Below are 12,102 nucleotides of genomic sequence, written 5' to 3'. Positions count from 1 at the left end.
CACGCTTACACTCTTCTTAAAGGCTTTGAGTTTTAAGAAAGAATTCATGGGGCTTTCTAGGTGGTGCAGTGGTTGAGAATCCGCCTGCCAATGCAGGGGACACAGGTTTGATCCCTGCTCCAGGAAGATCCCACATGCCGCAGAGCAACTAAGCCCGTGTGCCACAACTACTGAGCCCATGCTCTAGAGCCCGTGAGCCACAACTATTGAGCCCATGTGCTGCAACTACTGAAGCCCACACGCCTAGAGGCCATGCTCCGCAACAAGAGAAGCCACGGCAATGAGGAGGCCATGCACCACAACGAAGAGTAGCCCCCACTCACCGCAGCTAAAAAGAAAGCCCACGCACAGCAAAAAAGACCCAACACAGCCAATAAAATAAACAAATAAAATAAGTTTAAAAAAAAGAAAAGAAAAAAAGAATTCATGGACTCTGCTGCTGCCTGCCTCGGGCTGGCTGCTACAGCTCTGGGATGCTTCCCATGGGGCTGGTACGCCTAATCTGTGTGAAAACAAAAGAAGTCTCCTTGTCAGGGGTTCAGAGTCCATTTTTTCTATTACTGCTCAAGGAACACTTGCCTTCTTCTCTTCCACTCCTTCCACTTACCAATTAAAGGACTAGAGATAAAAATAACAAACACTTATCTCCTTATTACTATGTGTCAGACATTGTTCTAATAGGTTGATTGCATTATCCAGGGCACAAAGCAGTTAAGTAACTTGCTGAGGATCACACAGCCGGTAAATGGTAGAGCCAGAGTTTGACCCCAAGGTTTTAACTAGAGACTCGATAGGACCTCAAGTTATGCCCCTCTCCTGGGGGGAGAAGATATTTCTGCCTCCCATTTAGACAAAGTAGACAAGTGAAAAGAGAAACAATGGACATGATGTGAGACCATGTGGCCACGGCTTGGTCACCTCCCAGCTGTGTATTCATAATCACCTCACTTTAACATCCTTGAATCTCTGTTCCCAACTTTTTAAATGGGGAAAAAATGAAACTCTTCTTAACTCATAAATCTGTTCTGGGGATAAAATGGCACCACATACATGAAAGTGCTCTGAAAACCATAAAGTGATGTACCAATGCTGTTAGGCAGAAAAAAGCATTCTAAAACAACAGCTACTCTAATTCAAATAACACATATTTTATTTCATTTAAATCAATTAAAGCCAAAACAGAATATTTTTGGCTGAATGTTCAGATCAGTGCCTTCATTCTGCATTTCACTTAATGTGTAGGGACCACAATTTCATACATGGTCCTTCCATTTGTTTAGGCTGATAATTTGCAGGATTCTTTAAACACCATTTGATACTTTTAAGAACAAACGCTTAGAGGCAAATAAGCTTATTTGTTATACCAGTAAGCTTTTAATGACAGATTACATTTTGAATTGTTTCTTTTTCTCAATCTGGAAATTGAACTTGTCTTAAGTAGCTGGATGGACTTACTCTGCTTTTTGTTTCTGACTTTTAGACTGCTGGAGGATCTTGACGCCCATCTTAAAAAGCTGGTCTCCTTCATCTGTGAAATTTTTCTTTGCTTGCTTTTTTACTGTACATGGACAGATAAGGAAAAATAACATTATTTTTGTGTTTTACATTTTAAAAATAATGTGCTGGCATATTAATTTGGGGTTCGCGCTCCTTATTTTTTAACTTCTGCATTTCAAGATCACCTCGCCTTTGGTCAGACGGTAGAAGCTGCCTCCAAAAGTACGCTCCTCCTCTCTTTTGTGAAAAGGTCTTGGAGGGTGGAAGAGACAGACAGGTGTTTCTGATGGTAGGAGGGAGAGAGATGTTCCCAGTCTGGAAAAGAGGCACAAAGTCCTGCAAGCAGACGATAAGAAGCAAGGCTTCCAAGGGAAGGGGTTGCCTGGTGTATCCTCCGGGCTGGATCTTAGACACCAGGCTCTCAGCTCTCAGATCCCCTGTCTGAACCATAAGATTTCATGAGCAATGGCCATTTCCAAGATGACCAGTGTGTACTCCCTCCTCCTCCCCAGAACCTTTCTAAGACCTTTCTAGCCTGACTGAGAACTGTTGGGGGTGAGCATCAGGAATAAGAGGGCAAAGCAGGTGTGCCAGCACACACGTTGGACTTTGGAGAAGACACCCAGAGAGAGTATCAATAATAATTTGCCTTGTGGGACAGGGGCTCAGAGTAAATGTTATAGTATTTAAGGAAAATAAGGAAACGGAATTTCACCTGCTACAATTATAATATTTCTAAAACATTTACATAACAAGTCACAATTTTCAAAGCATATCACCAATTTACAGAAGGGGAAAGCTGGTTAGAAGGAGAGTCTGCCTTAGAGCTCCCAGCCCAACACACACACACACACACACACACACACACACCCTCCTCTAATATCACAGTGCCTCTCGAAGTCCATTATGACACTCACTGAAACCTCTGATTAGGTGAACCACATCTGAAGCCGTTTTAATGGAGCGGCATTCTGGGATTTGATGCCTCATTAACAAGACCACAAAAAACTTTTTAAGTGGTTCTTGTTTTTCTTCTTCTTGACAAGCTATCAGAGTTGTCCACTTTCTTTTGTAAATTAAAAAAAAAAAAACCTTAAAAGCCAGTTTACAATTATTTTTAATGTTTCAAGTTATCCAATCAATGTAGTAATACCAGACACATTTAGCATCTAATTTCTGCTTTGAGCTACATGTTTTCTATACTCATGATTAAAGAGGAAAAATAATGGGAAAAACCTGCTAATCTGTGTTTGGAATAGCAATTGATCCTATAACATGCTTTCAAAGAGCGAGAACAAATTTTGAAAGGTTGACTCTGCATCCACATACATAGGAGAAATGATTTACCACTACTGATTTCTACCCATGCCTTTTACCTTTATATGTAATTTTCTTTTTGGTTTTCCAATTGTATTAAAATACAAATTTTGCTTACTATAAGAGGGCTCAATTATCAGGTAAAGTTATCTTGACAACACTTTTTCTTTTTGTGGTTTAATGATTTCCAAATGTGGGGAAAGTACAGCTAGGAAATGATTTGAGGAGACCATTCTGAAGTTGGTGTAAAGGACCTTCATGACCCTGGAGTCCTCTGAACGGCCAACGAGCGGATGCCTGTTGTTTTGTCCTTGATAGGGGCTCGAAGGCGACTGAGAAGAGGTGGGGATGGGCATCAGGAATGAAAGGGCGAGTAGGTGTGCCAGAGCAGGATTTAAGGCAGCAGCAATTGTGGAAAGTGCTCCAACTAAATGGATTTGTATTTCAGTGTTTGTCAGAGGTATAATTTGTAGAGAGTTCTAGACATTTTATTACTTCTGCAGTCTTATGATCATCACTCCTTATCTAACTTGGGGACTGTTGTGGGCTGAATTGTGTCCCCCAAAATTCATATGTTGAAGTCCCAACCCCCAGTACCTCAGAATGTAACCCTATTTGGAGATAACGTCTTTAAAGAACTGATTAAATGAGGCCATTAGGGTGGAGCCCCAACCCAATATGACAGGTGTCCTTTTAAGCTGGAGAAATACCCAGAGCGTGCAGGCACAGAAAAAAGACCATGTAAGGACACGGTGAGAAGATGACCCTTTATAAGCCAACGAAAGAAGCCTTGGAATGAAACCAATGAAACCAACCCTGCTAACACCTTAAGCATGGACTTCCAGCCTCCAGCACTATGAGAAAATAAATTTCTGCTTGCCTATGGTATTTTGTTATGGCATCCCTAGCAAACTAATACTGATGACAACTCCAGATAACATGGAAAACAAGCTGTCCCTTCTCCCTGTGAGATGGGATGTACCCAAACTCAGCTTCTACTCAGGTCGGTGGCTACCTTCTAAAAGCAAGAGGGGCTGAAATTTCCCATGGGCCCCCAAGATCTCCAGGTGCTGGACATTTGACTTTCCCAGGCAGCTGGATGCCCAAGTAGCCCACCTCTGACAAGGCTGCTTTCTCATGATTGTACTCAAAGCACAGTGTAGTAGGTAGACCTTGTGTGTGGCCAACAATCTCTGGACCCAGATCACTTTTCTGTGAGATGATGGGAGAAATAGGAATCTATGCCTTCTCCTGCTGACACTTTAATTGTAAAATTCTCTAATCAAGTCTCTCTCTTAATTCTGTCACTTGCCATGGTGGAATTCATGCAGAATCCTCTTGTTCATAACGACTAGAAGCAAATCTTTAGAACAAAAATGGCCCACTTGCTTGTTTTGGGTATTAATGAGAAAAAGGAAAGCTGGAGACAACTTGTTCTCTGTCATTCATACATTTACTTGTTCATTTAATTGGTATGAATTGATACCATGTGTTAGACACAATGTTAGATACTGTGTCTTAACCTGGCAGAGACAAACATATTCACCAAAAATTACAAGGCCACATGGAGGGCACTCCATTAGAAGGCACTGTGGGAGTACAGGAGCCTTCTTTGTTTATAAGCAACAGAAACCCAATCTGATTGACTTAAGCCAAAGGAATTTATTAGCAGGTTCATAGAATCAGTGAGGTTGATCAGGAATCGAAGTATCGCTGGAAGCAGAGGCAGACACTGCTACTGAGATAGATGAGAATCCAATTCTTTCAGGACCTTTCTCTCTCTGTTTCATAATGAGTCTGAAGGGTCTAGTAGGGAAGACAAGGCTTCTCATTATATTCCTATAAAAATGTATCCATTGGGGAAGACCTAATTCCTCAAAAGGAAATTGGGATGCTGAGAAGGGTAAAATGGAGGATGGGAAGCCCACAAACAGCAAATGCCCACCCACTTCAGGCCCCTTACTCTGGCTTAGTGAGATAGAGAAATCTTCACAGATGAAATCGTACTTTAAATAGTTCTTAAAAGGTAGGTAGGAATTTGTCAGGCCAAGAAGATGAAACTGGTATTCCACGTGGAGGAAACAGTACATGCAAATAAACTGGGGAGGGGGGAGGAGTGTATCTTAAATGAAGAATGAGAGCTTGATTGTCACGGTTGGTCATGCAGTCAAAGCTGGCTGCAGAAGTAAGTGATACTGAGGAGAGTGGACAGAGGGGTGAAGAAGGAGAGGGAGGAGGGAACTGAGGTCATTGTGAAGGGGAATGCAGGTTTGGTAGGACAAAGAGAGAGAGAACAGAAGAGGCAGGAAGATGGTTCTGATCAGAGACAATTGTTTTGGAGTTTGAAATAATGGTGAAACAGCTCTACAAGTGGCGGGTAAATGGCTGAGGAGAAATAGAGACAAAGTTGATTTGCATTGTGGAGGTCTAGCAAGTAAGGCAAGGTCTTTCAACAAGGATATTTAACCCTCCAGGGTGCTGGTGGCCTATAGCTATTGGCTGATCGTTGTGGGAGTAAAAGAGCCCAGCCCCCTTGCCTATGGGAAGGGAGCAATCCTCTAGTGCAATTTGTTCTTCAAAGCCCTAAACTTCTCCTGAAACTCTATCTTTGCTCACCACCTTCCTCACTTTCTTATACGTTTCACCAGAAAATCTAGAACTTTAAAATTTAAATTTAAGCATATAAATAATATCTAAATTATCTAGAAAAATAAAAGGAAAAAAATAATAAATTCAATATTTTGAATCTCAATTTATAGTTATTTACATTGTGAACCACATAAAGGATCACTGAGAGTTAAAAGAATATCTTGACATTGAGAGTTAAAGGAGATGAATGTCTTTTAGTCTGACTAAAAATCAGGTGTTTTAAAAATCAGGTGCTTTCACCATTAAAATGATACAAAAAGATAAAATGGGAAAATCTTCTCCCTGCAGAAAATCTTGCCTCCACAGACACTGCATCTATCGTTTTAATTGTATTTAATATAAAAACCAACTTCAGTTTCTGATTTTCTGAGTAATGCATCAGAAGAGCTCTTCACATTTGCCCTTAATGTCTGCTAGAAAGATACAATCTCAGATAAGGAGGGAGAATAATGATCCATTTCTAAAAATAACATTCCATCCAAGAAGGAATGACTCAGCAGAGTTTACTCAGATAAAGATGCGATCAACTCAAATACACTTGAGTACAGCACAGATCTTTGCAACAGTCAAATTTATTCATCTGTCCCCAGATCATTGTCTGCAGACATAAATACCTCCAGTAGTATCTCTTGGAAATGGTAGACAAATTATAAGTAGAAAAAAATTTTTTTTCCTCTTCAAATATCCACTAAGCAAAGTTTGAAATAAGAGGGATTCTGACTTACAAAGATATAATTCACAATCTAAAACTTTTAATTTAGCAGAAAACAATATGGATTATAAAACAAATGAAGAATCAAAAACTATATACATATATATATTTATAGTTACAGTTATAATAGGAGCTAATATTTATAAAGCACTTGGGTCCCAGGCAATTTTCTCACTGACTGTAAAAGGAAGGAGCCATTATCGTTCCCATTTTATAGATGAGGTGATGGAGGCACAGAGAGATTAAATAACCTACCAAGGTCATACAGTTGGTACCTAGTAGACAAGGATTCAAATCGAGGCAGTCTGACTCCAAAGTGTGTACTCAGACTGCTTCTTAGAGCTACACAATATGCAGAACAATGTGTTAAATGCAAAGTTACTATCAAATGATGAAAAATTTGAAAAACAGGTCCAAAATTTATTGTAATTTGTTACAAGTATTTTGAAATTGTTTACAGTAATTCTTTATATACCTGACATTATCGAGAAATATGTTTCACATAAATCATTTTTCCCATTAGATGAGTCATATCCTTTTTTATTTTGACTGTTTTCTGATGGAAGTCTGTCTAGAAAGGATACACCTTCTCCAAAGGAAGGTAGTGAGCATGATCTGACCTGGTCTTGATGATTCAGAGCATCATTCTGCACACCTGACAATACCCAGTCTAGTTGGTTTGGACATGATTATGTAAGAAGACAGTGCTTGTGGGAGGCCCTGGGTAATGGGAAGACCTTAAGTAATGAGTGGGAGCAGAAGGGGCAAGAGAAAGATGGTGATATGCTGTACTCATGCCCTCTGGGGCGGTCAAGAGAGCCTGCTGAAAGTGACTGGATTGACACTTAGCTGCACTTGCTAATTTGTAGCACCTTTAGTCACTATTTCCCAAAGGGTACGTAAGATAATTTTAAGTGGTACACACACAAGCTTTAAAACTTTGAGTTAATATATTTCATATATATTCTTCTGTAGATTCTATTTGTGTCGTGATGCTAATTTCCATTTTTTTCTTTAAAAAAATTAACCATGAAATACTTCAAACATACAAAAAAAAATCCAGAAAGTGAAACATACTTCACTATAACCTCTCCCCTCACACACACAGTTTAACAGACAGTAACATTTTTGCCTTGTTTGTTTTAGGTATCAGCTCTAAGGAAACAGAGTGTACAGAGATACCCAAGCCTCCTTCCAGCATCCTTTCTCCTTGTTCCCTCTTCAGAGGAGGTTATTGTCCTGAAGTTGCTATGTAGCTCTTTTACTACATATATGTACCCAACATTATTCCTATACTTTATGTCAATAGCATCATGCTATATATACTTATGCAACTAGGTTTTTCACATTTTGAGATTTATTCATCCCGATCCAAGCAAGCTTCATTCATTCATTTTAACAGCACCAATTGCCTGGTCAAAGTTCTTTGTATGAATAGACCACTTTATGTATTCATTCCTTCGCTATTTATCCTACTCATTCCATGGACATTGGGTATTTCCACTTCTGTGCTACCAAAACCAATTCTGCAGTGAAACTTAAAAGTTATAAACCAATGTTACCTCAAAAAAAAAAAAATCCAAAAAAAAAAAAAAAAAAGAATTGCCCACTTGTATCCTTTGCTCAGTTTTCTATTTGGTTTTCCTGTTGATTTGTAGGTGTTCTTTATATAACCAAATACTAATTCTTTGCTGACTATATTTGTTGCAATATTAATTTTTAAATCTAGCAACTTTTCCAAACTCTATTAATTCTCACGGTTTAATAGATTTTCCTGAATTTTGCAAAAGAGACATCATATCATTCTGGTGAATTGTCCTTTTGAATACTATGTTATGATGCTTTCTCTCCATTAAATGCCTCTACCTTGCAGTCTATTTTGTCTAAAATTAATATTAGCTTTCTTTTGCTTAGTATTGCCTGATATCATTTCCATCCTTTTACTTTTAATCTTTTTTGTGTCATGTTTTAAGTACATCTCTTAAAAATAGTATATAGCTGAGTATGATATTTTTATTTTAATCTAAGAATCTCTGTCTTTCACTTCATATTTTCTTTCTGAGCTGCATTCAGGGCAATTTCTTTTGATCTTCCTTTATTTCATTAATGAGCTCTTCAACAGTATCAAATTTTTTGTTTACCCACCTACTCAATTTAAATGAACCTACTTTTGTTTTTTCTTAGTTCTATTTGTTTTTTTGACACAGATGTCCACTCATTTTTCATGATGCCTTGTCTTTTTCTTGTTTAAAAGTATATTTATTTCATAGATTTATTTTCACATTGTTGTTTTACTGTATTGACTTGGTGGTGCTATGCCTTATATTGTGTGTGTGTCTGTGTGTGTGTGTGTGTCTGTGTGTATGGGTGGACACATGTACATGCAAAATGACTCTTGCCAAGTAGATTTTTTTTAACTTGGTGCATTTAAAAAAATTTTTCTTGTAAACCCATCCCCAACAAGGCTTTTAATGTAGGAACTGTGGAAATATTTCTCCAAAGTGACTTTCTGTTGCTTCTGTCAGGTTTCCAGATTTATCATCTTATTGGTGGAAGGAAATTGGTATATGTGAACATATTGGCTTGAAAGTGTTCATCAAAAAAAAATCAAGTGGCATAAATTCAAATCAAATCTATATGAGGTGCAATGGTATGGATTTTTTCCATGGAGATGTTTTTCCCTGTGAGAACCTAAGTGGAGGAAAAGCTTCCTTGATATTTGCCTATAATGGTGGGTGGCTTGTTGTTTTTCCTAATCTCCCCTTTCACTATATGCATAGCTCTAGGAGACTCTTAGCTTTATTCATAGTTCTTCATCCCAATTCCCTTGTCAAAACTACTTCTGTCATTTTTATTTTCCCAGCCTGGGATTTAAAATCCAAGGCTTACCCACTATCAGCTCTGATCACAGCTTGCCAAAACATCAACTCACATGCTTATTTTTCGTTATTTCTAGCACCTGGGGATTTCAGTTTCTTGTGAGCCCAGCTCGGCATTAAAAAAAAAAAAAAAGCGTTTTGGCATCATTTAGTTGTCATTTTTAGGTATTTGTAGCAGTAGGGTTTTCGTATTGGATTAGACCACCATTTTAGACTGCCAGAATAGGAGATCTTTAGTGATTTTCTTTTAAAGTCAATTCATTCAGAGAAAGACATGTGTTGACTTGAAGGAAAACTTTAGGTAATAGGAAAGGTATTAAATGGTACACAGGAAAATGGTTCCCGTTCCCCTCCTGGTGCTGGAAGCATGAGGGGGGCTTTTTTTATATTTACTGTGAGAATCTAGTTGAACTAGAGATAAAACTCACAAAAGTGTAGGAATTCCCCTGTGACTGGGTCTCCCCAGAGTTTGTAACTGTCAGAGTCATCTACACTGAGCCTCCAGCAATTCACCAATTAGAGTCTGCTCAGACTTAGTATTTGTTTGACCCAACACTCGGCCATTAGGCTGGGGCTTGGACAGTCTTCTATAAACCCCTCTATCACTGGGACAAGCAACCCCAGAAGTTTGGACTACCATGAGGAAACAAAGAAACACCATACAGGCAAAGGGGCAGGAAAAAAACCCACAAGACCAAATAAATGAAGAGGAAATAGGAAAAATGCCTGAAAAAGAATTCAGAGTAATGATAGTAAAAATGATACAAAATCGTGATAACAAAATAGAGAAAGTACAAGAAACAGTTCAGAAGAACTCAGAAGAACTAAAGAACAAACAAACAGCAATGGATAACAAAATAACTGAAATTAAAAATACTCTAGATGGTATAACCAGCAGAATAACTGAGGCAGAAGAACGAATAAGTGAGTTGGAAGATAGAATGGGGGAAGTAACTGCCACAGAGCAGGAAAAAGAAAAAAGAATAAAAAGAATAGAAGACAGTCTCAGAGACCTCAGTGATAACCTTAAGCATACCAACATTCGAATCATAGGCATCCCAGAAGAAGAAGAAAACAAGAAAGGGTCTGAGAAAATATTTGAAGAGGTTATAGTGGAAAACTTACCCAACATGGGAAAGGAAAAAATTAATCGAGTCCAAGAAGCACAGAGAGTCCCATACAGAATAAACCCAAGGAGAAATATACCAAGGCACATATTAATCAAACTAACGAAAATTAAACACACAAAAAAGATATTAAAAGTAGCAAGAGAAAAGCAACAAATAACATATAAGGGAAAACCCATAAGGTTAACAGCTGACCTTTCTACAGAAACTCTGCACGCCAGAAGGGAATGGCAGGATATACTGAAAGTCCTGAAAGAGAAAAACCTACAGCCAAGAATACTCTACCCAGCAAGAATCTCATTCAGATTTGATGGAGAAATCAAAAGCTTTACAGACAAGCAAAAGTTAAGAGAATTCAGCACCACCAAACCAGCCTTACAACAAGTGCTAAAGGAACTTCTCTAAGTAGGAAACACAAGAAAAGGAAAACACCTACAAATACAAACCCAAAACAATTAAGAAAATGGTAATAGGAGCACACATGTCAATAATCACCTTAAATGTAAATGGATTAAATGCTCCAACCAAAAGACACAGACTGGCTGAATGGATACAAAAACAAGACCCTTCTATATGCTGCCTACAAGAAACCCACTTCAGACCAAGGGATACATATAGACTGAAAGGAAAGGGATGGAAAAAGATATTCCATGCAAATGGAAGTCAAAAGAAAGCTGGAGTAGCCATGCTCATATCAGACAAATTAGACTTGAAAGTAAAGACTATTACAAGAGACAAGGAAGGACACTGCATAATGATCAAAGGATCCATTCAAGAAGAACATATCACAATGGTAAATATCTATGCCCCCAACATAGGAGCACCTCAATACATAAGGCAAATGCTAACAGCCATAAAAGGGCATCAACAGGAACACAATAATAATGAGAGACTTCAACACCCCACTTACATGAATGGACAGATTATCCAAACAGAAAGTAAATAAGGAAACTCAAGCTTTAAATGACGCATTAGACCATCTCGACTTAATTGATATTTATAGGACATTCCATCCAAAAATGACAGACTACACTTTCTTCTCAAGTGCACACGGAACATTTTCCAGGATAGATCACATCTTGGGTCACAAATCAAAACTCAGTAAATTCAAGAAAATTGAAATCATATCAAGCATCTTCTCTGACCCCAGTGCCATGAGACTAGATATCAATTACAGGAAAAAAAACTGCAAAAAATACAAACACATGGAGGCTAAATAATTCACTATTAAACAACCAAGAAATCATTAAAGAAATCAAAGAGGAAATCAAAAAATATCTAGAAACAAATGACAATGAAAACACAACAACCCAAAAACCTATGGGATGCAGCAAAAGCAGTTCTAAGAGGGACGTTTATAGCCATACAGTCTTACCTTAGGAAACAAGAAAAATATCGAATAAACAACCTAACTTTACACCTAAAACAATTAGAAAAAGAAGAACAAAGAAACCCCAAAGTGAGCAGAAGGAAAGAAATCATAAAGATCAGAGCAGAAATAAATGAAAAAGAGAGGAAGGAAGCAATACCAAAAATTAATAAAACTAAAAGCTGGTTCTTTGAGAAAATAAACAAAATTGATAAACCATTAGCCACACTCAACAAGAAAAAAAGGGAGATGATGCAAATCAACAGAATTAGAAATGAAAAAGGAGAAGTCACAACGGACACCTCAGAAATACAAAAGATCATGAGAGACTACTACAAGCAACTGTATGCCAATCAATTGGATAACCTGGAAGAAATGGATACATTCTTAGAAACATACAATCTTCCAAGACTGAACCAGGAAGAAATAGAAACCATGAACAGACCAATCACAAATACGGAAATTGAGGCAGTGATTAAAAATCTCCCAACAAACAAAAGCCCAGAACCAGATGGATTCACCGGTGAATTCTATCAAACATTTAGACAAGAG

At 38.1% G+C, this 12,102-nt stretch overlaps 1 protein-coding gene across 1 annotated transcript in view; it reads right to left on the bottom strand.

Annotated features, from left to right (window-relative positions):
• The window catches only part of SEL1L2 (SEL1L2 adaptor subunit of ERAD E3 ubiquitin ligase), a 112,300-nt gene that overhangs the window by 60,058 nt on the left and 40,140 nt on the right, over positions 1-12,102 (bottom strand). The window contains exon 4 of the mRNA XM_057704090.1: positions 1,456-1,558. Within this exon, the coding sequence (XP_057560073.1) occupies positions 1,456-1,505 (50 nt within the window). The 5' untranslated portion in view covers positions 1,506-1,558. The remainder of the gene's footprint in view (positions 1-1,455; positions 1,559-12,102) is intronic.

This window comes from Hippopotamus amphibius, chromosome 12, assembly GCF_030028045.1.
Source record: "Hippopotamus amphibius kiboko isolate mHipAmp2 chromosome 12, mHipAmp2.hap2, whole genome shotgun sequence".
NCBI classification, from domain to species: domain Eukaryota; kingdom Metazoa; phylum Chordata; class Mammalia; order Artiodactyla; family Hippopotamidae; genus Hippopotamus; species Hippopotamus amphibius.
The sequence above is the reverse complement of the archived record's forward strand: the minus strand, read 5'-3'. Positions and strand labels throughout refer to the sequence as shown.